Consider the following 25225-nt stretch of genomic DNA (forward strand, 5'->3'; position numbering starts at 1 on the left):
GGGTGCGGAAGCTTAGCACCCTCCCCATCCCTCAACCTGCGGCTGTTCCATTTGGCTGTTTCTGAGTTGTGTCTTTTATGATAAAACTGTAATGGTAAGTACAGTGCTCTCCTGAGTTCTGTGAGTCACTCTAGTGAATTATCGCACTTGAGGGGGTGTCATGGGAACCCACAGATTTGTAGTCAGCAGGGTGGCAGAGAAGGCCATGTAGCCTAGGGTCCTCAGTGCAGCTGGCAGCTGAAGTGGGCAGCAGCCTTGCGGGACTGAGCCCTTCACATGTGGGGTGTCCACTAACTCTGGGTAGTTGGTATCAGAACAGGAATTGGAGTGTCGAACCCCTAGTCACAGTCAGAGAACTGGAGAATTGGTGTTGGAACAATGTATTTGGTGTCAGAAAGAAAAAAACAAAAGCACAACAGTGTCCATCGTTTACAAAGACGTCCCCTCAACTTGTCATTGTTCAGTCGCTCAGTCGTGTCTGACTCTTTGTGACCCCATGGACTGCAGCACGCCAGGCCTCCCTGTCCATCACCAACTCCCAGAGTTTGCTCAAACTCATGTCCATTGAGTCAGTGATGCCATCCAACCATCTCACCCTCTTTTGTCCACTTCCCCTCAATTGCTACCGGCTTAACTTTCAGCCCTTTTCAGAGGAGACCCCAGGATCTCCAGGCCAGGCCCCCCTCTCGACAGCACGGCACTTCACAGCCTCTGAAGCTGCTCCTTTGCCTTGCCACATTTCTCATCACCAAAGCCACAGGAGGTAGGTCTTAAAATGCAAAAAGGCATTTCTTCTGCTCGACACACGTGTCTGCTGCTTTGCTCTGCCAGGTCCTTAAGGATCAGGAGATGGAAACGTTTGTGCTGTGATGTTCTCTCCCTCTCTTCCACCCCCACTTTACAGATAAGGAAACTGAAGCCCTGTGAGGTTGAGATTTGCCCCGGGTCCACCCAGCTCAGCTACCAGGTCTCCGGAAACCAGCACTGGTCACTTCCTGCTCTGGAGGAAGCCGCCACCTGGGACCAGCGTCTCCATGAGTCCTGAGGGCCTTGCCCCAAGCACAGATGCCGGAAGGGAAGTGAAAAAGGAAGAAAGGGCCTCTCCTCCTTCTCCTCCTCCGAAAGCAGTCTTCCCCAGCACATGTTGGAGTCACAGAAATCTCTCGTTAAAGTTTTACAGTCTAACCACTGAACATGCTACTTTGTCTCCATAATTTATACCTGACCTGGGTGTCTAGACATGACATCATGGTAAGGTATGCCTCGTTCTGCGGGAAGTTTACAATAACCAGAGCTCAGCCTCGTTGTTACAACAGCCTTGCTTCTGCGGAGGAGAGCCCAGAACCACAGGCTCGCAGACCTCAAAGGCTCACCCCTCGCCAGCAGAGCAACCCCGTTTCCAGAGGAGAAACTGAGGGGCAGGTGGCTTAACGAAGGTCACATCCCCAGGAACAGTCTCGGCTTCTGGCCTCACGCTCCCAGCTCTGTCCACACCGCCTGTCACCTCCCAGCTTCCATTCCTAGCATCCTTGGTGCTGATCAGCTGCCTTGAAGAGGAATCTGGTTGGAGCCCAGCCCCTGGCTGCAGACCTCCTCTCCCTCAAGAACAGCACCTCGGCGGGTAAGATCATACGTGGCAGTTGACGCAGGAGGACTAAGGACCCTGAGGCCCTCTCCCTCTCGGGGCTGCTCAGCATCTCTGGCAGCTGAATGAACCCCACTTCCGTGGCCCCTGGTGCCTGGGAATCTATGGGTTAAATTTCACGCTGTGCTCAGACCTCAGTCACGTTCAAAAACAGCAAAGATTAAATCAACCTCCTCCCCCAACCTTTCTCTCTCTCACACACACACACATGCACACACGCACACATAAGGCCCTAATAGAGATTTTCAGGTCCATTTCAGCCCTAAGCACCCATCTGCAGAAGGAAAAGACACCATGCTCAGTGGATGTATATTTCTGATACCTAGCACTTGGCATTGTACCCAACACTGGGCAAGTTGAGAGAACAATAATAGTAACAAGAGCCACTTATTAAGGGCTGCTGGTGCCCATCAGGTACTTTTTAATTCATCTCATTTGATGTGCAATAGAATTAATAAGTCTGTAAGACAAGTGTCATTGAGCCCACTTTACAGATGAGGAAACTGAGGTTCAGAGATAGGAAGTGACTTGCCCACAGAGCGAGGTGTGGAGACAGCATTTCAGCTCCTGGCCTAGGTTGACATCTGTGGTATTTCCACTGTACAGGAGAGTGAGAGATATGGAATCCTTCTACAGGGATAGACAAATTGTTTCACGGTGCTGGGCACCAAGCCCAGACCCCCTGTCTGTGAGCTCTAACTGGGAAATGGCCACCCTGGGCAAAGCAGGACCACAGCAAGCAGGGTGTGTGTGACCAACCTTTCCTTTCCTCTGGTATGGGTGGAAAGCCATCGTCACACACTGCCCAGGGTACCCTTGCCCTCAGCCAGCTGGCCTGGCTCACCCCACACTCCAGGGGATCATGGGTGGCCCTTGGGGAGGTGAGACATTGTTCTCCACTCTGCTTGTCCTGTTGTAACATGACCACACTCTGCCCATGGGTTTCCGGTTACATGGGAAGGGTCCTGATGCTTTTATCACTGCAAGGCTCTTCCTCATATCTGTGTGGGCTGGGGCTCTCCCCTCCCCTCCCCAGCCCAAGCCCAGGAGCTAACTCTGTTAAAATGGTTCAGAGAGAACCTTCCTGAGCTCCCAGTGGACCCCAAGCTGGCCTTTGTTGGTCACGTGGCACTGGAAGAAAAATATGTAAATGGAGCCCATAAAGCCCCACCCACTGATTCTAGTTTGGTTTATCCACCACCATCCCCAGGGACAGAAGAACCAGGCAGGGCAATGAGGATGGCGGCCAGGGTGGCCTGTATGATCTGGAGGAGGATTCGGGAAACCGAGTCTGCTCAGCAAGAGAGAGGCAGAGATACTGTATGATGGGAAACTGAAAGTACACAGCAGGGCTCACTCACACAGGCCCGGGATGAGACGCAGTATGTATGTATGCGTGCAAGCTCAGTCGTGCTAGACTCTTTGTGATCCCATGGACTGCAGCCCGGCTGGTTTCCCTGTCCATGGGATTCTCCAGGCATGAATACTGGAGTGGGTTCACAAATCCCTGCTCCAGGGTATCTTTCTGATTCAGGCATCAAACCTGAGTCTCTTGCATCTCCTGCACTGGCAGGCAGGTTCTTTATCACTGTGCCAGCTGGGAAGCCTGGGGTGAGGTGCAGATGAGATATTAAAGAAGCTGCCTCTCAGGACTTCCCTGGTGGTCAGTGGTAAGACTGTGCATCCCCAGTGGAGGGGGCCCCGGTCTGATGCCTGGTCAAGGAACCAGATTCCACATGCCGCAACTAAGAGCTTACATGCCGAAAGTAAAGATACTGCACGCAGGATCCTGCTGCACCGAATAAATAAATATTTTAAAAGAAGAAGCAGCTGTCTGTCTGAGCCCATCCACCCAGGACATGAGGACCCAGGTACCAAAAAGCAAGATGGAGAGAGGGATAGAGGAGTGGATAGATACATCACCAAGCAAATTTTGGGGGTGGGCCCCATGATGGGATTAGTGTGTGCCTTTACAAGAATAGGGGCTGGCTCAGATGGTAAAGAACCTGCCTTCAATGCAGGAGACCAGGTTCAATCCCTGGGTTGGGAAGATCCCTGGAGAAGGGAATGGCTACCCACTCCAGTATTCTTGCCTGGGAAATCCCATGGACAGAGGAGCCTGGCGGGCTACAGTCCATGGGGTCGCAAAAGAGGACACAACTGAGTAACTAATGAGTGAGTGAAGTCGCTCAGTCGTGTCCAACTCTTTGCGATCCCATGGACTGTAGCCTACAAGGCTCCTCTGTCCACGAAATTTTCCAGGCAAGAGTACTGGAGTGGGTTGCCATTTCCTTCTCCTGAGTAACTAATAACTTCCACCTAAAGAGACACCAGAGAGCTCTCTCCTTGTGCCTGTGTCGGACACAGCAAGGTGACCAGGAAGACAGCTTTCACTGAAAACCGAATCTGCCAGTATCTTTATCTTGGACTGCACGGCTTCCAGAACATTTGCAAAACAAATGTCTGTGGTTTAAGTCCCCTTGCTTCCCTGGTGGCTCAGACAGTGAAGAATCCGCCTGCAATGCAGGAGACCTGGGCTCAATCCCTGGGTTGGGAAGATCCCCTGGAGAAGGGAATGGCTACCCACTCCAGTATTCTGGCCTGGAAAACTCCATGGACGGAGGAGTCAGGTGGGGTTCAGTCCATGGGGTTGCAGAGAGTCGGACCCGACTGAGAGACTTTCATTTTCACTAAGGCCCCCAGTCTGTGGAATTCTGTTACAATAGCCTGAGCTAAGCAAGCAGATGCAGTGAGCCCGTCATCGAGGACATGAGAATACAGTGTGCTGCCACCTCGTGCAGGCAAAGTGGGTCCAGCTTACCCCCAGGACACTAGTGCAGCCCAAGGGTGGCTGCCTGGAGGACAGCCTGGCCACAGCTCACAGAACAGTGCCTGGGGGGTGGGAAGAGTGAGCCTGGAGACGCCGGGCAGGACTCAGGCTTCCGCACCACCTCCTGGCATGGCTCCAGTGTGACCGGTGAGGATTACAGCAGGCACTGTGAGCACAGGCTCCTGCAAGCTCTGCCAGGTGATTTGCACAGCTGCTCCCGCGATCCCAGGAGTCTCAGCTCCCACCACCCCTTCCTCTCCAGGAAGGCTCTTAACCTCCCATCCTGAGAACCGGCCCCTCTCGGCCCCACCTTAGGAGCAACTGTAAGAAAATGTCCTGTCCAGTCTTCAGAAGGGCTGGGTCCCACCCACCTCCATTCTCTTTCAAGAAAAGACTGAGCTGAGAATCAGGATGGCAGCAGGTTTCAGCAGAGAAAGCCTAGTCCAGGGAACCCATTTCTGCCTGTCAATCCTGGTCTGTCCTTGCTGTCTGCTGAGATGTCCAGTCCACTCTTCTGGGGAAGGAGAGGATGGTAGCAGAGTCACGTCACTCCTTAAGCTCCTGGGTCACATGGGATGCCCTCCCTGGAAGCCCCTCCTCGGCGGGAGGCTCCTGGTTGGCTTGGCTCCATCTCACCCAGCAGACGCCTGTGTTCTCCAGTCCTCAATACATCCAGGTTCTAGGACTGTCGTGATGGGTCCAGACTTCCCCCAGCCCTCCCCGTCTGTGACCTGGGGTCAAGACACAGAGGCCCCCGAAGAGAACATGAGGAGCTGTTGATGACACTGCAGTCCTGGGGGTCCCAGGAAGAGAAGCAGAAGCATCTAGAAGACGAGGCTGTCGAGTTGAAAAGGCTCCCTGAATGGGGCCTGTCCAGCACCACCCACCACGACAGGCCAAGGCTTCAAGAGCAGGCACGTCCCAAACAGTCAGCTGCATAGCCCTTGTGGGTGAGACTGGGGTAGACCAGTCGCCTCTGCCAGCCACTGGCTCCACCCAGTTTGAGACAGTATCATATGGATACTGTCTACTATGGTTGATGATATTGGCCAAGGCCCTCTTCCCCTCTCCTGGCCACAGCGTGGGTGTGATGTGCTCAGTCCCTGGGACCCTGGCCCCAGCTGGAAGGTTCTGGAAATGCTTCCCTGCAGCAGGCTGACGGCCCACCCCACTCCTCTCCAGTGCACCAGAGCCAACCCCAGCCACCCAAAGCCGACCCCAGCCACCCAAAGCCGAAGTATGTGACCTTGAGCCCTGGCGTGTGAACTTGGCCCCACAGAGGACCCTAACATGAAGCAGGAGGAAGAGGAAGACCAGCTCCCAGATCTGCTGAATTCATGAGACTCCTCCTCTCTTTATACTTTCCCCTCTTCTAACATCAGCACCCACCCCCACGGCCGACATCTCCCCGCCAACACGCAGGCCATGTGCCAGACAGCCCTTCCACTCCTTTCCTGAGTGCTCTGGAGAGAAGCCCACTGGCATCTTGCAGGTCGCTTAGGGGATGAACGTGTTCTCCCTGGAGCCTCAGACACTAACTGAGGGACCAGGTCCTCCCCACACCCCCTGCCAAAGGCTGCGCTCGGCGGGTGGAACGCACATCTGCTGTCCTTTGCTCGGCCCCTCCTCCTCGCCCATGCACAGCCCTGTCTACCCCGACATCTCACCGCAGTGTGTTTGTGCCATTCCAGGCACACGTGGTCCGGCCCCTGGTCTCTGGGCTGGCTGATACTCACCTCTTGAGGAGGTGACTGACTACAGAGAGACAGAGCCTGACTGTCCTGGGTTCTACCAGCCTTTCCTAGATCTCAGCAGAGGCCCATCTCCCTCCTCGTGTTTAGCACATCACAGGGAGTGACAGGAGAGCCTTGTCTTGCACCTGGAGCCTCCGACCTGGAGACACCCTGGATCCCCCGCACTGGAGACACCCTGGATCCCAGCGGGAAACATCCGGTTCCCCCAGAGGTCATGTAACTCTGGCCAGGAGAGCCTCAGAAAATTAACCAGCTTCGCAACCATCTCCTGTGGCACCACGGCGGCCCCAGCCATGCCCTGAGAAATGCCCGTGAATGAAGCAGCAGTGGCCACAGGGAGTGCTGGGAGCCCTCTGGACATGCAGACAGCCCAGCAGCTGAGCGCTGCGCCTGTGACCTGGGCCAGCCCCCGTGCAAGCTCTTTCCAGAAAAAGAACAGGCAGGTGACATCTGTGGATATTTACAGCCCCACACAGCATGACGGGAGGTGCCGAAAGATGCTCGCCTGACAGCAAAACCCATTTCGACGGCTGGAACCACTCCAGGCTGGGACGGAGTATCAAAGGGCCCAGAATCTCATCAGTGAGGCCACACTGTCTGTTGAGGCTGTGAGCAGGAGCAGATGCTGAACAGAACAGATTCTCAGTTCACTCTCCCCAACAGGCCAGGGTCAGAAGTGTACCAAAGATGCCAGCAAAGAAGCAGGTGTTAGAAGTGGCCTAAGCAATTCTCTCCAGCTCAGCCAGTGAGAAAGCAATGGCCCTTTATTCTTCCCATCACTTGGTCTCCTGCTCCTCCATGGGCTCCAGCAAGGCCTCACATAGATAATAACGTTTCTCTAAGCCTCAGTTACTCGCCTCTACAATGGGGAGAATCAGCCATCTGAACCTCTTATCACACACCTGTGAAAACTGCCTTGGTAATCTTTCATTCATTCATTCAAGAAATGTATTGGGTTCCAGCTCTTGGCCAGTGAATAGTGAAAAGACCCTCTGAGTGGTAAGTGGGGCAAAGGCTTTATCTTGCAAGTTGCCAGAAGACCCTGGAAGCAAGGAAGCTGAGGCGGGGAAGGTAGTTCTCCCAAAAGGCTTGTCCAAGAAAGGAAGCCCAAAACGGGATGGTGGTAAAGGATGACGCAGAGTCAATAAGACTGTTTTCTCAAAGCTGAGAAACCAGCGGGTGAGAAGATGGAGCTTATGAGGGTGAAGGGATGGTCGGGGGAGTGCAGATCTGAGAAAGTGAGCTGAGCTGGACGTGGAGGGCGAGGTCATGAACTGGAGGAAGAGCCTTCCCAATCTCTGCCCTCTGTGGGCCACACAGCACCTCTAACTTGCCTTTTGTTGCTGTTCTTTAGTTGGGTTCCACTCTTCTGTGCCCTCATGGACTGTAATCAGCCAGGCTCCTCTGTCCATGGGATTTCCCAGGCAAGGAAACTGGAGTGGGTTGTCCTTTCTTCCTCCAGGGGATCTTCCCAACCCAGGGATCGAACCAGCATCTCCTACATTGGCAGATGGATTCTTTACCACTGAACCACCAGGGAAGTTCCTAACATGCCTTTAGCAAAGCCCTTTACTTGGCAGTATTCTGATTATCTGCTCACACCTCTATCCCCAGCACCCTCCAACACACTCCTGCCCCTTCTGTTTAGGAGCTCCTAAGGTCTCCTTTTCGTCAGTGTGACCCAAGCATCTTGCACAGCATCCAGAACCTCCAGGCTAATTTGAATATATGGTTCTACTGGCTTGTCCCCCTCCCTTTAATGGCAGCCGTGGTAACAAGTCTCAGAAACATCATCAGATTCCCTAAAATGCTGAGCTCTGCAGATTACCCAGGAGGCTACAGCCTCCTCCCAGAAGAACTCCTTCTGGCTTTGAACACTCAGCCATTTAAAACACAAACACACTCATACACAGAGCTCTAGCCAGAGGTGAAATGTCAGCATCATCTTGGACTCAAATCAGTCAGTTCAGTGCTTGGATGCACTAGCTGAGCTACCTCGCCCCAGGCCTGCCCTTGCCCATATGGAGGCCCAGAGGATTCATTTCCTGTCCTGGCCAGGACTCCAGTGCACGCACGCGCACACACACAACACACAGGAAGTATCCCCTGGTTGAATGAAACTTATCATCTCCTGATGAGTTTGTGCAAAGCTCCTGCATGACACCAAAGCAACATGAGATCTCACTTCTAAGACACCAGGGACCAGACCACAGCATGTATTCCATGAAGGTGCCAGGTGAGAGTCCAGCTGATCTGTCCTTTGTGCTGGGGAAACTTTGAGTGGGATTTCCAATACCTTAAAGGTTGCCGGTTATTTAGAATAAGGAGCATTTAATCAGGAGCAAGAGATTCAGGTTTCAGCTCTGTATCAGCAATTTCTCAGCTGGATGACCTTGGCCAAGTTCCTGGTTCACAGGCATCTGTCTTCTTCACAGGTCCTCACATGGCAGAAAGGGTGAGGGAGCTCTCTGGAGTCTCTTATAAGGTCACTAACCCCCTTCACAGGGCGTCCCAGGTGGCTCAGCAGTAAAGAATCCTCCTGCCAATGCAGGAGACATGGGTTCAATCTCTGGGTCAGGAAGATCCCCTGGAAAAGGAAATGGCAACCCACTCCAATATTCTTGCTTGGGAAATCCCATGGACAGAGAAGCCTGGTGAGCTACAGTTGGTGGAGTTGCAAAAGAGTCAGGCACGACTTAGCAACTCAACAACAACCAACAACAATCCCATTCATAAGGGTTCTACCTTCATGACCTAATTACCTGCCATGTTAAGTTGCTTCAGTGGCGTCTGACTCTCTGCAACCCTATAGACTGAAGCCCACCAGGCTTCTCTCAATCACCTTCCAAAGGCCCCTAATATACCTATATCTTGAGGAATGGATTTCAACATATACGTCTGGGAGGTGGACACAGATAGTCTGTAGCAGCATCTGTACTGTGGAAATATAAAATAACGTGACTGAAAGACCTCCTGAAAGTACAAAATTTCAGACATGAGGAATACCGACGTAATTATACGATGTTGATAAAGGTGTTGGTATCATCTCTGCTGCCAGCCAGCTGAACTCACTGAAGGGACATCTGCTGGCAGAAGGCGGCTGCAGGAACACTTTCAAATGTAGCTCTAGTGATGAAGTAGCGGTCCTGTCCCAGGATTAAAGCCGACTCCTTTGATCAGCACCGGCAGCAATCGTATTCCAGGTGCAATCAGTCAACAGCCTTCACAGATACTAAGTACCAGCACTGTGTCAGGTACCACAATGGGAAGTCAGTCGTGACAACACTCTATCCCCCAGAATTTCTCAACCTGTCCACAACACTGTAACAAGCGACCTTTCTAGGGACTTGTTTGGCAGTATGATTCATAATCCTTGATGTGGTGTATATGCTCCTTGACCCAATAATTCTGCTTAGGAATTTATTCTAAGGAAATCACTAAAGGTGCGGACAAAGATCTAACTAAAAAGACGGTCACAAAGTTCGAGTGCCAGTAGGATGGAGTAGCTTGTGTCAGACTAATTCCACTTAAGATAAAAATAACAAACTCTAGATAAAATTTTTAAACAACTATTTGGAGGCACTAAAGAATAACAAAAAGCCAGCAGAAACTGGTGGGAATTCAAAACTTGCAAAAAAAAAAAAAAAGAGAATAGCACTGAGTGAATACCACATTACATGGCTTTTCCCTCAAGGGCATACCCCAGTTCAGGCAATGCAGGGTTGGCCAGAATGCAAATCAAAAACTGCAGTTGTTTAGTCTTAAGGCTGCCAGGGAACCTGGAAACTGGGGAAAGAAATCTAATTAGAGAAGAACAACATGGAGCTGAGAGCCTTAAACTCTGTGTACAAACTACCCTGAAATCCTTGGCTGACCCCTGAACTGTGCATGTGCAGGGGAGATTCCAATGAGCTTAGCAGAGAACAACAGTGGGGAAGCTACAAAAGCTGAGCAGATGTATCAGCTGCTGTCTAATAAAAGGAAGATGACCGAGAGCTTGAGTCTGTCCAAGTTAGGGGGCTTAATAAACACCTTAGTTAGGTGTTTATTATTATAGTGTGCCTTTGAAACCACAGAAAGGCTACGCCTTAGGTAAAAAAGCTGTATCCCAGGTCTAAGAGCTTTACATATCCACCCCAATAAAGTATAAAAACCAAGCCTTCATAAATGTACAGTGATTTACCTGTTTGCTACACAAAAGTCAACACTCTCCCCAAAAATCTGAATCTGTGGAGCATATCGTTTAAAGTGTCCAGTAGACAAGCAAAAGCTATTAACACGGAAGGAAGGAAAGGGAATGAAAGAGAGAGATAGAGAAAGAAGTAAATGCTACCCAAGTCAAAAGTGTCAATACAAACAAACCATATGATGACCCAGATGTTGGAAATAGAAGACAAGGACTTAAAAGCAGCTATTACATACACATTCTTGGATACAAAATTAAGTTATGGTCACAATGAGTGAACAGATGGAGAGAGCTTATCAGGGAAATATAAACAAAACAAAAAACTACACATATATACCCACATGGAAATTTCAGAACTGAAAAGTATAATATCTGAAGTGAAAATTCCACTGGAGGGCTTGACAGCAGCTTGTAAAGTCATAAGAGTCAATGAACTGGACGACAGATCAATAGTAATTATCCAACCTGAAGAAAGAAGGGGAAAAAACCCAGATCCTCAATGACAATTTCAAGCAATCTAACATGGATGCAAATGGAATCTTAAGAGGAGGGGAGAGACTAAAGCAGAAAAATACATTTGAAGAAATAATGCACAAGATTTTCCACATATGCTCAAAAAACACTGACTCGCAGATTCACGAGGTTCAAAGAAACCCAAGCAAGATTTTTAAAATCCCACTTGGTAACATCATAGTCAAACTGCTGAAAGGCAAAGATAAAGAAAAATCTTAAAAACAACCCAAGGAAACATTCCTAGTGGGGAAACAACATGATTCCAGCAGACTTCTCACCTGAAATAATGGATGCAGAAAGACAATAGAATGACCAAGCTGTTTAAAATAACAGAAAGAAGAAAAAAAATCAATCTGCAATTATAAACTCAATAAAAATATTCCACAAGTTAATGGGAAATGAAGTATTGTAGACAAAGTGGAGAAACTACAGCCCTTGTACATTGCAGGTGGAAATGTGAAATGGGGCAGCCATTATGAAAACAGTCTTCCAGTCCCTCAGCTAGTTAAACAGAAAATTACCATATGACTCAGAAACCCCAACCCTAAGTATACATCAAAAAGAATCGAAAACAGGTGTTCAAACAAAAACTTGTATGTGAATGTGCAAAGCAGCACTAATCACAATAGTCGAAAGGTGGAAACAACCCAAATTGTCCATCAACCGATGAATGAATAAACAAAAGGAGTGTATCCATCTAATGGAATAGCATTCATTATTCAGATACGTGCCACAACTTGGTGAAGCTTCAAAACATGATGTTAAGTAAAAGAAGCCAGACACAAAGGCCTCATATTGAATGATTCCACTTATATGAAATGTCTAGAGTAGGTAAATCAGTAGAGACAGAAAGCAGACTCGTGGTTGCCAAGCGCTAAGGGAAGGAGAGAATGAGAAATGACTGCTTAATGGGTATAGGGTTTCCCTTTGGGGTGATAAAAAATTCTGGAATTAGATAGCATGATGGTTGCAAAACACTGTGAATCTATTTAATACTACTGAATCACATGCTTTAAAATGGCTGAAATGGTAAATTTTATGTTAAGTCATTGACTCAATGGACATGAATTTGAGCAAACTCTGGGAGATAGTGGAGGACAGAGGAACCTGGCATGCTACAGGCAATGGGGTCACAAAGAATCGAACATGGCTTAGCAACTAAACGACAAATGTATGTTTCTATAGATACAAATATCTATAGATTTACAGACAGATAGATGATAGATAGATAAACATTAACACAAAGTAGATGCTAAAAAATTCTTTTTGAGTTCAGCAAATTCACTATAAGTAGATCTGTACTGTAAATAATGCTGGCGCAGAGGAAAAAGGAGTCTAGAAGAAAGGTTAGAGCTCCAGGAAGAAAGAAAGATCACTGGAAATGATAACTACAGAAAAAAGGGAAGACTGTCTTTCCTTCTCTTCACTTCTTAAATAGTAATCTGACTGTTAATGCAAAAAGTATAATGTCGAATTGGAAAATGTCTAACACATTCATATTTAAAGCATATGGCAACAATGGCACGAAGAATGGAGGGAGCAGATAAATGAACTGTTAAAATGTTCTTTCATTTTACACGGAATAGCCCCATATTTAAGTTTGCTATGATAAGTTAAGGATACAGACTGTAGCCCTTTGGAGTACTAGTATATCATCCAGAGAAGTATAACTAAAAGGCCAATAAAGGAAAAGATGTAACTTCTGATTCCAGTCGTGGTAGACTAAATCATATTGAACTTGCCCTCCCATTATAAACAGCCAGAAAATGAGATGAAATTCATGAAACAAATGTTTACAGACATTGAACCATGTGGAGCAGTGATTCCTGAGAGAAGGAAAACAAACAGGGTGGTTCCTGGAAGCACTCTCCAGACTGGGGCACGTGGTGGTGGCACCAAGCAGAACACAGCCATCTGTCTGAACGGAAGAAAGAGAAATCAGAGTACAGGGAGGCTAAGGCAAATTTGGTGGGCGGAATACCAGAGAAAAGAGAATTACATAGAAAATTATTCATTCATGGGGTCAAAAGTTATTGAACTGTATACTTCTGCTGTATGTAAATTAAATACATGTAATGAGTTGTATGTAAATTACACTCCTATAAAGATTAAAAATGTGCAAATAATTATTAACATTAAGAAACAGAAAACATGCGTGGCCCTATATAGATGAAAGAGAATGAATTTGTTATCAAAAATTTCCCCACAAATGAAACTACAGGTCCAGATGGTTTCCCTGTGATTTCAAAGTTTTAATTAAACACTTAAGGAAAAAGCAATACAATCTTCAAAAAAAAAAAAAGAGTTTTCAGAAAACAGAGGAAGAAAAATTTCCCAGTTCTTTTTATGAGAACAGCTTAACCCACATAATTAAAAATTGATAGATAGTAGAAGGAAAGAAAACTACAGATAGACATCAAACATGGAAATATAAAAAAGAATAAAGTGTCCAAATGAACTTCATTCCAGTAATAATAAGGCTACTCCCAGGAACAAAGATTGGTTTAGTATTCCAAACCAATCAATGTGTTGCATTAACATAACAAAGGATAAAAGTATTATTACTTGAATATAGATGCAGAAAAAGCATTTGATAAGATTTAGCACCTATTCCTATTCCTGATGAATACTCTCAACCAACTTAGAAGTGACTGTCCTCATCTGATAAATAGCACACATAAAAAGTGTTAGTGGCTCAGTCGTGTCCAACTTTTTGTTGACCCCATGGATAGCCCGCCAGGCTCCTCCATCCATGGACGTCTCCAGGCAAGAGTACTAGAGTGTGTTGCCATTTCCTTCACCAATACATAGAAAACCTACTGCTAATAACATATTTAATAATAAATTTTGAAATATTGAGAACTTCTCCCCTATGATCAGGAACAAGTGTATCTGTTCTCACAACTTCTATTAAACATTTTACTAGACATTCTAGTCAGTCCAGTAAGGCAAGAAAAGGAAATTAAAAGCAAAATATTTGAAAAGAAAAAGCAAAAATGTTTTTAGTCACAGAAAACATGATAGTTTATGTAGAAAATCCAAACAAATCAATATATAAGCTATAATCAATATGTAAGAATTAAAAAATGGATTTAGCATGGGTTTCAGACACAAAGTCAATAATCAAAAATCAAATATATTTCTATATACTATCAACAAAATAATTATAACATGAAAACTTTAATCCCATTTTTTAGAAGCACCAAAAAAAAGAACTACTTATAAATACATCTAATAAAAGATAAGAAAGCTGTCTACTGTGAAAACTACAAAATATTGCTGAGAAAAATTAAAGCCTTATATAAATGCAGAGCAATATCATGTTCATGAATCGGAAGATTCACCATTAAGAGATCCATTCTCCCCAAACTGGGTCTGCATATTCATCACAATCCTAATCTCAACCCAATAAACATTTTTGTAGACATTAATAAATGGACTGTAAAATTTTTATGGAAATGCAAAAGAACTAGAGTGGTCAAACCAGACTTTAAAAAGAAGAAAACTAGATTTACATATCATTCCATCCTTACTAGAACAGTTCAAGTGAAAAAAACTAACAACACCAAATATTGGTGAGAATGGGGAACAGCTGGAACACACTATGCTCCTAGGAGTACAAAACGTTAACACTTCTTTGGAAACAGTTTGGCTGATTTTATTATTATTATTAAACAATTCAAAAATGAGCAGAAGTCTTGAACAGACACAAAAGAAGATATAAGAATGGTTAGTAAGCACTCAGATAGGCATACAGAAAGATGCTCAACATCTTAGGTCAACAGGCAAGAGCCAATTTGAAAGCATTTCATACCCATTACTGCTGCGGCTTAGTCGCTTCAGTCGTGTCCAACTCGGTGTGAACACATGGACTGTAGCCCGCCAGGCTCCTCTGTCCGTGGGGATTCTCCAGGCAAGAATACTGGAGTGGGTTGCCATGCCCTCCTCCAGGGGATCTTCCCAACACAGCAATAGAACCAGGGTCTCCTGCATTGTAGGTGGATTCTTTACCAGCTGAGCTACCAGGGAAGTCTCACTTCATACCCACTACAATGGCTACAATTAAACGCTGACAACACCAACTGTTGACAAGGATGTGGAGCAATTAGAACATACTTTGCTGATAAGAGTGTAACATGGTAAAAACCACTTTAGAAAACAGTTTGACTCTTAAAAAGTAAAACGTACATCACAACCTAGCAATTCCACTTCTAGGGATTTACCCAAGGGAAATAAAAACAGACATGTTGATAGAAAGACATAAACAAGACTGTTCACAGAAGCTTTCTTCATAAAGGCAAAAACTATAAACAACGCAAACATCTATCCACAGGAAAACGGGTGAATAAAACTGGTTATTTTTACAATTGGACGGGCTTCCCAGGCGGCAGTACTGGTAAAGAATCTGCCTGCCAGTGCAGGAGCCAGAAGAGACGTGGGTTCAATCCCTGGGTCAGAAAGATCCCCTGTAGAAGGGAGTGGCAACCCACTCCAGTATTCTTGCCTGGAGAATCCCATGGTCAGAGGAGCCTGATGGGCTACCGTTCACAGGGTTACAAAGAGTCGGACATGACTGAAGCGACTTAGCGCATACGTATGCATACAGTGGAACAATTCTCAGTAACAAAGAAACTACTGATACACATATAAGGACATGAATAAATCTCAAAAACATCCTAAGTGAAAGAAAGCATGCACAAAAGAGTATATACTGTATGACTCCTTTTACATGAAGTTCAAGCCTGGATAAAACTGATCTATGATGTTAGAAATCAGAATACAGGTTGTTAAGGGGTGGGGATTTTCTGCGAGGTGATATATGCATGTATCAAAATTCATCAGATTGTACACTTAAAATGGGTGTCCGCTGGTATACGTAAATTTTTTGTCAGTTAAAGAAAGACGTTTGCACCAAGATTATTAAAAAATTTTTAAGGGAAACAAGTTAAATATTTTCTAGTAGGGGGTTAGTTAATAAAGTGTGTACCCAAATTCCACAGCCATTGAAAATGATACTAGAGAAAGCAATCTATTGACAAGGAGAGGTGTTCATGACAGTCAACGTGAAAAAGAAAGTTATGAATGGTGTGCAGAGTGTAACAGACACGAAAGCACAGAGAAAGGTCTGTGGATCTCCCCTGGCGGTCCAGTGGCTGAGATCCGCCTTCCAATGCAGGGGGTGTGGGACCCAGGGTGTTCCCCTCATCGGGGAACTAAGATCTCACAAGCCACTGGGCAACTAAGCCCACACCACAACTAGAGAGCCCCGCTCCGCAATAAGAGAAGCCTGTATGCCACAAAGAGAGAAAGCCTGCATGCCACAGCACAGACCCAGGGCAGCCCTTCCCCAACTAAATAAAGGGTCTGGGGGTTTTTCTTCAACGTGAGACCGGAGGTCACCTTGAGAGGTAAAATTCTGGATGTTTTCACTTTTCTACACCCAACACGTACTTGCTTGTGCAATAAGGAAAATATATTTCTAGATAGATGCAGATATTACAGTTAATTCTCCTTATTCAGGGTAGCCACATTTCATCAAGTCCCCGGGAGAATCCTGAATCAGTGACTATTGAACCATCGCTTGTAGGGGAAATACAGGATTAGATTCCTGTGAGCCTCAGGTCACAGCATTTTCATCAACTGATCAATACGATCAGTACATAACCTTGTTTTATGTGGGCTCCCATCTGAGGACATCTTATTGAATATATATTGTAGACTCATTAACATTTAACTCACAGCCAATAGCAGCACTGTATACTCATGCCAAACAAAGCTTACTTAACACATGTTATTTTCTCAGGAATTCACATCAGAGTCTTTTTGCACTAAGAGCATTGCCCGGCGCTATGCTTGAAGATATTTTAGACAAGGATATCACTCCCCCCGCCAAAAAAAAGAAAAGCACAAAAATACGAAAAACACGGCACTAAACAGACTGTGAAAAGGACGCTTGTTTGCATGAGAACTGAAACCAGGAAGCAGGGGAGCCATCCGGTTCAACCTCCTAACATGGGAACACACACGAGACAACTCAAATTTTTTATCACTCTGCACACAGCTCTGAATGGCCACAGAAATGCTTCAGGTATTAATTTGGGTTACAAATAAATTTTAGTAAAATTCACAAATGCAGAATCCTCAAATAATTAGGATGGGGGACTTCCCCTGTGGTCCGGGTGGCTAAGGCTCCATGCTCCCAAAGAAGGGGGCCTGGGTTCAATTCTTGGTAAGGGAACTAGATCCCACATGCCACAAGTGAGAGTCTGCATGCTCCAACTAAAGATCCCGCATGCTGAAACTAAGATCCGGCACAGGCAAATAATTAAATAAAAACATATTTTTTAAGTAATTAGGATAGACGGTATATAGACGTGAGGCTTCCCTGGTGGTTCAGTTGGTAAAGACTCTGCCTGCAATGCAGGAGACCCGTCTATGAAGGAGAGCATTCCCAAGCCTCGGGCCAGCACTCCTGGGGCATCCAGGGAGGAAATAGAAGGGGAGACGGAGCAGAGGGAAACAGGTCCAGAGACAGGCTATCTGGGAGGCAGGAGCCACCTACCCAGGCAATCCCAGCCCAAGTTGTAAAACCAGAGACCTGACAACTTGGAAGGAAGGCCAGACACATCAGAAAAAATAAGGCACTTCTCCTGGGGAATCTCATCTGAGGCAAAGCGAAACCACGGAGGAGGGCACCTCTGACCTGCAGGCTTTCCAGAGAGGTCAGCCTGGGAACTGAGTGGGAGTTCACAGTCCAGGCCCCTCCACAACCATCTCAGGAATGTGTCTGAAGTCACAGACACCGCTCTGACTTCACCTGACATTATGGGTTTATCCTTGGGAATGTAAAGTCATTACCAGGGCTTCCAGAAGCCAGTCCCAACCTCAGCCGAGGGCCTCCTGCTCCCAGGAATCCCTCGAGCCCATAGGATCCCAGGACCCTCATGCTCACAGCTGGATAGGGACTGCTCAACCCCAAGGCTCCCTGAAAGAGGCAAACCTCATCCCAAGCCCTAAGATGCACACACGTCCTCATCGAGGCGGGCAAGTCTGGAAGATCCTTCCAGAGCGGAGGGCTGGCAGAGGCTCTGAGGCTCTGAGAGTGTCTTGCGATGTGCTGACACCTCTCACTAATTAGCTCAGGACGCCCAGACACTTCTGGTGAGTGCGCTGATAACCCACATCAGTGCTGTTGACCAGGGATGACCTTTCTTCTGGAGGGGAGGTACCATGCACTCTCAAGGGCAGGTACCTCTGGGGGCATTTAACCAGGTCAGAGTTATCCCATCTCCTCTCCCAGGAAGGGTGCGCCTCCGGTCTTGCTTGAACCTACTGCTGTCCTGGTGGGCAGAACCCCCCTGAGAACAGAGCTTGACCCCCAAACACCCCTGGCCTGATGCTGCTTGCCAAATGCTGTGCTTTGTCCGTGCAGTCTACAAGAATTACCCAAAACATGTGCGTGGGCCCAAAAGGTGATGGCCCAACCTTTCAATGTCATGGAGCCCACTTCAGGGCATGGGTTATCCTGGGAGAAGGTCACCTTGTTTCCTTGCCATTCATCACAGGTTACAGCTCAGGTTCTGTGAAGTTGAAGGTTAACTTGTACAAAACTGCAGAGATGTAAATGATTTCTCGGTAGAGAGGGCAACCCCAAAGGTTTTGTTTTTATTGTTCTGTAGGGTCTAACTTGAGCTTCCCAGATGGCTTGGTGGTAAAGAACCCACTTGCCAGTGGAGAGAGACAGAGGAACTTGGCAAGCTACAGTCCATGGGGTCACAAAGAGTCAGACACGACTTAGCGACTAAACAACAGCAAATAGTGTTTTAACATAAATATAACTAAAATCAGGCTTCCCGGTGGCTCAGTGGGTAAAGAATCCACCTACAATGCAAGAGATGCAAGAGGCTCGGGTTCAATCCCTGGGTCAGGAAGATCCCCTGGAGGAGGGCATGGCCATCCACTTCAGTATTCTTGCCTGGAGAATACCCAGGGACAGAGGAGCCTGGCGGGCTACAGTCCATGGGGTCACAAAGAGCCAGCCATGACTGGAGGGACTGTGCATACACACATAAGTAAAATCAGCAAGTCAGGGAATAAAAAAAAAGAAGAGGAAGGATCATGTTGTCAGAAAGTCAAGGTTGGGGACAGCTACTGTTTCCAAATACAAAACCGACTCCTGAGCTGGGACGGCCCAGCTCTTCTGGAGAACCAGGTGAGCTGCAAACCTGTTCATCAGGCTGCACGTGAGCCGGGTAGCAGTGGACTCTGACACCCCCTCTGATTCCTGCCTGAGCACTGCTTTCTGGCCCCTTCGAGCTGCAGAGCCAGACTGAGCCCAGGGCCCGGGGCTTGGAAGGGATACCTGGCCCTGGGCCTCGCCCTCTCTCTGAGCACCAACTGGGCAGAGGAGCTGCTGGGGTGAGGCCCTCCTGCTCCTTCCACCTACCAGGCCCATCTGCCTTATTCTACAACAGGTGAGGCTTCTAGGCTCACAGGTCCTCATCTGCGTCTACTCAGAGCCGATATACCCAGCTCTGCCTGCTGCAGCTCCTGCGTGAGTCGGAGCCAGAGCAGAAAAAATAGGCTGTGCGTTGAATCTCCTCCCCAGGCCCGGGCTTATGATTCTCCTCTAGGCCTGGCCTGAGCAGTGCACACACAGACCCCACCTCAGTGGCCCCCGGGCAGGGTGTCAGGCTCACCCCAGTTGGCCGGTCCTGAGCATTTAGTTCAGAGATGCTTGGGAGAAAGAAAGAATGTGAAAAAGAGAGGAACTCATCCCAGAAGGAGGGCAGGTAGGAGAGGAGCATCCAGAGACTCTGAGGACCGGTCTGGCCAGCAGCCTCCCCGACCCCCTTATTTAAAATTAGTAAAATGATAAACACAGTTACAGGTAAAGGACAATTCAGTACATTTAGCTGGATAATATACAAATTTACATATTCACAAGCACATAGCTCCTTCATCAACATTGACCATTTTAGTCCATGTAGTCAAAGTCTTCTGGCATCCCAGAATTTTTATCGATTTTATTTTCTCCAAATCGAAATTTTCCCCAGAGACTCACCCTCATCACAGTTGCTCCCAGTAAAGCCAGGGCAGCACCTCCATTCCAGCGCCGTCACCGTGCGGTAGGACACTCTGTATGTGGGTCTGATCAGAGTCCTGTAACTAACACAAGGGCAGCATCAGGACAGTGTGAGGGCCCCCCTCCGCCCACCGCAGACCGCACTCCTGCAGAGACCACCCAGCCCAGCCAGACACAGAAACACAAATATCATATGATATCGCTTTTATATAGAATCTAACAAAAATGAACTTATTTATAAAACAGAAACAGACCCCACACGCATAGCAACTAAATTTATGGTTGGCTCAGATGGTAAAGAATCTGCCTGAAATGTGGGAGACCCAGGTTCCATCCCTGGGTCGGGAAGATCCCCTGGAGAAGGATCTGGCAACCCACTCTAGTATTCTTGCCTGGAGAACCCCAGGGACAGAGGAACCTGGTGGGCTACAATCCATGGGGTCACAAACAGCTGGACCTAACAAAGCAACTTAACACACACATACACACACACACACACACACAAAGGGGATGGAGGGATAAATTAGGAGTTTAGGATTAACAGATACACACTACTATAAATAAAATAGATAACCAACAAGGAGCTACTGTATAGCGCAGGGAACTACACTCAGTATTTTGTAATAACTTCTAAGGGAAAAGAATCTGAAAGAGAATATTTGTACGGGCTTCCCAAGTGGCACAGTGGTAAAGACTTCGCCTGGCAATGGAGGAGACAAAGGAGACAGGGGGTTCAATCCCTGAGTTGGGAAGATCCCACAGAGCAGGAAATGGCAATCCACTCCAGTATTCCTGCCTGGGAAATCCTATGGACAAAGAAGCCTGGCGGGCTACAATGGGATCGCAGAGTCAGACACGACTGAGCACCCTCACGTACGTGTAAAACTGAACCACTTTGCTGCACACCTGAAACAGTGTAATTTACACACTGGAAATCAACTATACTTTAAAAAAAGAAAACATACATATGACTGATTTTCACAAGGGGCAAAAGTCCAGCTTTATGATTCAATTTCCATCCCGGCTTGATGAAGTCTGCACAGCTTCCTCTTGAAAGCAAAACTGCGTGACTTCACAGAACTTGCATCTGCTGACACCAAGCAACTTAATCATGAATGGGAAAATTATGAATTAATTGAGAGCAGCAGGCGTGATGTTTTTAGGCACACTGTTGACAGGAAAACACATAAGTCACGTTTCGAATTTCAGAAATAGTGCGCTAAATCTGAAAAATCCTGTTACACGAATTTTTCTTTGGAAAAATAAAAAAAAATCCTCTCCCTTGTGTTTCATAAACATTCCAGCAAAGCCGCTTCCCCCTGGAGCTCTAAGTTGGGGATAGGGGAGGCGGAAGTGTTGGCAGGGCGCAGCCAGGCAGGGGCTGGAACCTTCGAAGTGAGGGGACGGGAGTCTGCAGGGAAAGGTGCCCAGGGGCAAACCCAGGCCTTGGGGACTCTCAGATCCATGGCAGGAAGATCTCAGGAAGCAGCTGGCATAGGCCACTGGGGTAGGGGGTGGGAGGGCAGAGGACCAGTCAATGTCACCACTCCTCACAGCAAGGGACCTGATGAGACACAGCGGGGTAGGTGAGCCTGGGTCCAAGGAGTCCAAATAGACTGTCTGCATAAGAAATATGGTATCACTGCCTCAACGGACATGAGTCTGATTAGACTCTGGGAGTCAGTGATGGACAAGGAGGCCTAGCGTGCTGCAGTCCATGGGGTTGCAAAGAGTCAGACACCACTGAGCGACGGAACTGAACTGAACTGATAAGAAACATACACCATTTCTCACCCACGCGTTCACTCACACGCTCACACACTCACACACACACACATACACACTCACACTCTCACAGCTGCTTCTTGCTGCAGATCTCCCAGCCAGAAACAGGCCCATCTGGGAAAAGGAAGATGCTTTAATTTCAATTTAAAATGTCATTTTTTTTTTAGTTGGAATATATAGTTGCTTTGGGGCTTCCCTGATAGCTCAGTAGGTAAAGAATCTGCCTGCAATGCAGGAGACCCAGGTTTGATTCCTGGGTCGGGAAGATCCCTTGGAGAAGGAAATGGCAACCCACTCCAGTATTCTTGCCTGGAGAATCCCACGGACAGAGGAGCCTGGTGGGCTACAGTCCATGGGGTCACAAGAGTTGGACACGACTTAGCGACTAAACGACCACCATAACTGCTTCACAATGTACAGCAAAGTGAATCAGCCACACTGATTCATATATGTGTCAGCATACATCCCCTCTTGCTTGGATTTCCTTCCCATTTGGGTCATGACAGAACGTTGAGTAGAGTTCCCTGGGCTACACAATTGGTTCTCCCCTTTCTGGCCACACTGCATGGCGTATGGGATCTTAGTTCCCTGACCATGTCCCATACATTGAAAGGGCAGAGTCTTAACCACTGAACTGCCCGGGAATCCCCTCAGTTCTCACCAGTTCTCCATTACACACATTAATAGTGTATTTATGCCAATGTCCCCAGGAGGAGGGCATGGTAACCCGCTCCAGTATTCTTGCCTGGAGAATCCCACAGACAGAGGAGCCTGGTGGGCTATGGTCCACAGGGTCCCAAAGAGTCAGACACGATTGGAGTGACTTGGCACACACCCCTGCATGCCAAGCCAAATCTCAGTTCTAAAATTAATTCTTAAAGGCAGATTGTTGCTCTGGCTAAGAGGGGCTGGGAAAGCGACGGAACTCCTCCCATAACCACAGCACCAAGGGGTAGATGGAGCCCCGGGCAGAGGGGGCACCAGCTGAGAATTTAGAGTCCTGACCCTAATTCACGATGGGAATGGCGCACGTTCCGGAACCTCCCTGAGCCTGTTTCCTGGTTTGCATGCTGAGGACCAGGATGCTGGGCGTGAGGCTCAATGGAAGGGCACATGTGACAGCAGAAAGGGATGTGTAGATGCTAGGTTTGCAAAATACAGACCTGACCTCATTCCTCCTGGCCCACACCCTTTGGTCATCCCCACTGTGGTCAGGAGACAGCCTGAGCGGTTCAGCCCCGGAGACCAGCCCTTCTGCAGCAGCCATGGCTGCCCCCAGGCCCCTTGTGCTGTAGGCTGCCCCTAGGCCTCTAGCCCGGGAGCCCTCCAAAGAGCTCTTCACTGTGTGCCTTGAGTGATGACGGTGACAAAGTGATGGCAGATACAATGAGAGCTTTGAGTGCTTGCCATGTACCAGGCACTGTTCTGACACATAACAACCCTAACAGGGGGTGCTATCACCATTCCTAATTCACAGATAAGGAAACCAAGGCATTGAGAGCTTCAGTAACTCTGCAAGGTCACACTGCTAGAAGGTGGTGGAACTATACTCCAAACCCAGGCAGAACTGGCAGAACTTAGGAATGCTAACGTGTGCATGCTGTACCAGGGCACCCTGTTCCTCTCTGCATCTGGTCAAGGTACTGAGGCGTGGCCCCTGAGCCAGAGGGAGAGCTCAGTCCCCAGAGAAGGTCTTGTTCTGCCCCTCATTCCGAGCGAGGGCCATGGGCTGGTCTGTCCCATGTGGGACCAGAAGCATCTGGGTGGCTGTCAAGTCCAAGAGCAGGGCCTGCCAGTAGGTGGCGCTGCTTCACCAGCCCAGCAGGCCAGGGCTCAGCCCCTCCACCCTCCCCTGAATGCCCAGGGCTGGTGCAAGTGTCCCTGGGCTTATTCCCATCACTTTGCCCTCCTACGTCCATGAAGAACTCCCAGCCCTTCCATTGGGGTCCAGTTCACAGATCCACTGATCTTTATGAAATGATTCTGTTTTGTGGCTGAAGTGAAGTGAAGTGAAATCGCTCAGTCGTGTCCGACTCCTTGCGACCTTGTGGACTGTAGCCCACCAGGCTCCTCCGTCCATGAGATTCTCCAGGCAAGAATACTGGAGTGGGTTGCCATTTCCTTCTCCAGGGGATCTTCCCAACCCAGGGATCGAACCAGGCTGACCTCTCTCAAAACTTTCCACGGCTCCGATAGACCAAAGACCACACTCTCCAGGTCAGGGAATAAGGCCCCACCTAGCATCCTCCCCTCCCCTCCTTGCACAACCACCAGCCAAGGCTCCTCCCACCACAGCACGACAAGCAGCTCTTCCTGCCTCCTGGCCTTTGCACATGCAGGCTCCTCTGCCTAATGGCCCATCTTCCTGTACTCCGCAGAGAAAAGATCCCAAGAGCCTTCAGGGTGTGACGCCAACGTCATCTCCCCTGTGAAACACCCCCAGTCCTGGCCAGAGCAGATGGGCTCCTTCCTCAGCACCCCCACACCCTGCACAGAGCTTGGCTTTACATGCGGGGTGCCTGCTGTATACCCAGCGCTGGGATTACAAGAATGAAGGAGGCAGCAAGAGCTCCCTGTGCGAGAGCTGGCGGCACAAATTCTGTATCATAGGTGTGAATATGTGCCTGTGCGTGGGGCTTCCCTGGTGGTTCAGATGGTAAAGAATCTGCCTGCAATTCAGGAGATCCAGGTTCGATCCTTGGGTAGGGAGGACCCCCCTGGAGAAGGAAATGGCAACTCGCTCCAGTATTCTCGCCCGGAGAATTCCACAGGCAGAAGAGCCTGGCAGGTACAGTCCATGGGGTCGCAAAGAGTCGGACACAGTTGAGCGACCAACACACACGATGGTAAGTGCCAGGGAAGAAAGCACTTAGCTCACTCCTCGCATTGCAATGGATTCGTTTTCTTTTTTTTTTTTTAATTAAAATATAATGTACAGGGACTTCCCTGGTGGTCCAGTGTGGGTAAGACTCCAAGCTCCCAAAGAAGGAGCCCAGGTTCCATCTCTAATCAGGCAACTAGTTCCCTTATGCTGCAACAAAGATCAAAGATACCGCACGATGCAACTAAGACCTGGCGCAGCCAAATAAACAAATGAATATTTAAAAAGGAAAGAAAGAGAACTATCTTGCCATGTGGATGGAAGACCAGGTTCAGAAGCTCATACCACTTAGCCAACTGACAATCCAGGCTAACGCAAGACGTCTTTCAATACACTAAAAAAGCATGCCCATGATCCTACAAGTAACGCACATGTTTATACCAAGTTATGGCTGGCTCCAACGCTTCAAAAGGTATCATAATTTTCATAATGTGAAAGTCAGCAGTGAGGCAGTGAGTGCCAATACTGAAGGTGCCAAAGCTTTTAAAGAAGAGCTGCAGAGGATAATTGTGGATAAGAAATATTTGCCAGAACAAATATTGAATG

General features: G+C 47.9%; 1 protein-coding gene across 2 annotated transcripts in view; it reads right to left on the reverse strand.

Annotated features, from left to right (window-relative positions):
• Positions 1–25225, reverse strand: part of COL26A1 (collagen type XXVI alpha 1 chain) — a 166364-nt gene that overhangs the window by 73823 nt on the left and 67316 nt on the right. The window contains exon 3 of one of the 2 annotated variants that reach the window (XM_069571386.1): positions 19993–20090. In XM_069571386.1, the coding sequence (XP_069427487.1) occupies positions 19993–20090 (98 nt within the window). Of the gene's footprint in view, positions 1–19992; positions 20097–25225 lie in introns of both variants that reach the window. The other variant, XM_069571387.1, reaches the window with a different exon arrangement.

The sequence above is a fragment of the Ovis canadensis genome, chromosome 24 (genome assembly GCF_042477335.2).
Source record: "Ovis canadensis isolate MfBH-ARS-UI-01 breed Bighorn chromosome 24, ARS-UI_OviCan_v2, whole genome shotgun sequence".
Classification (NCBI taxonomy): domain Eukaryota; kingdom Metazoa; phylum Chordata; class Mammalia; order Artiodactyla; family Bovidae; genus Ovis; species Ovis canadensis.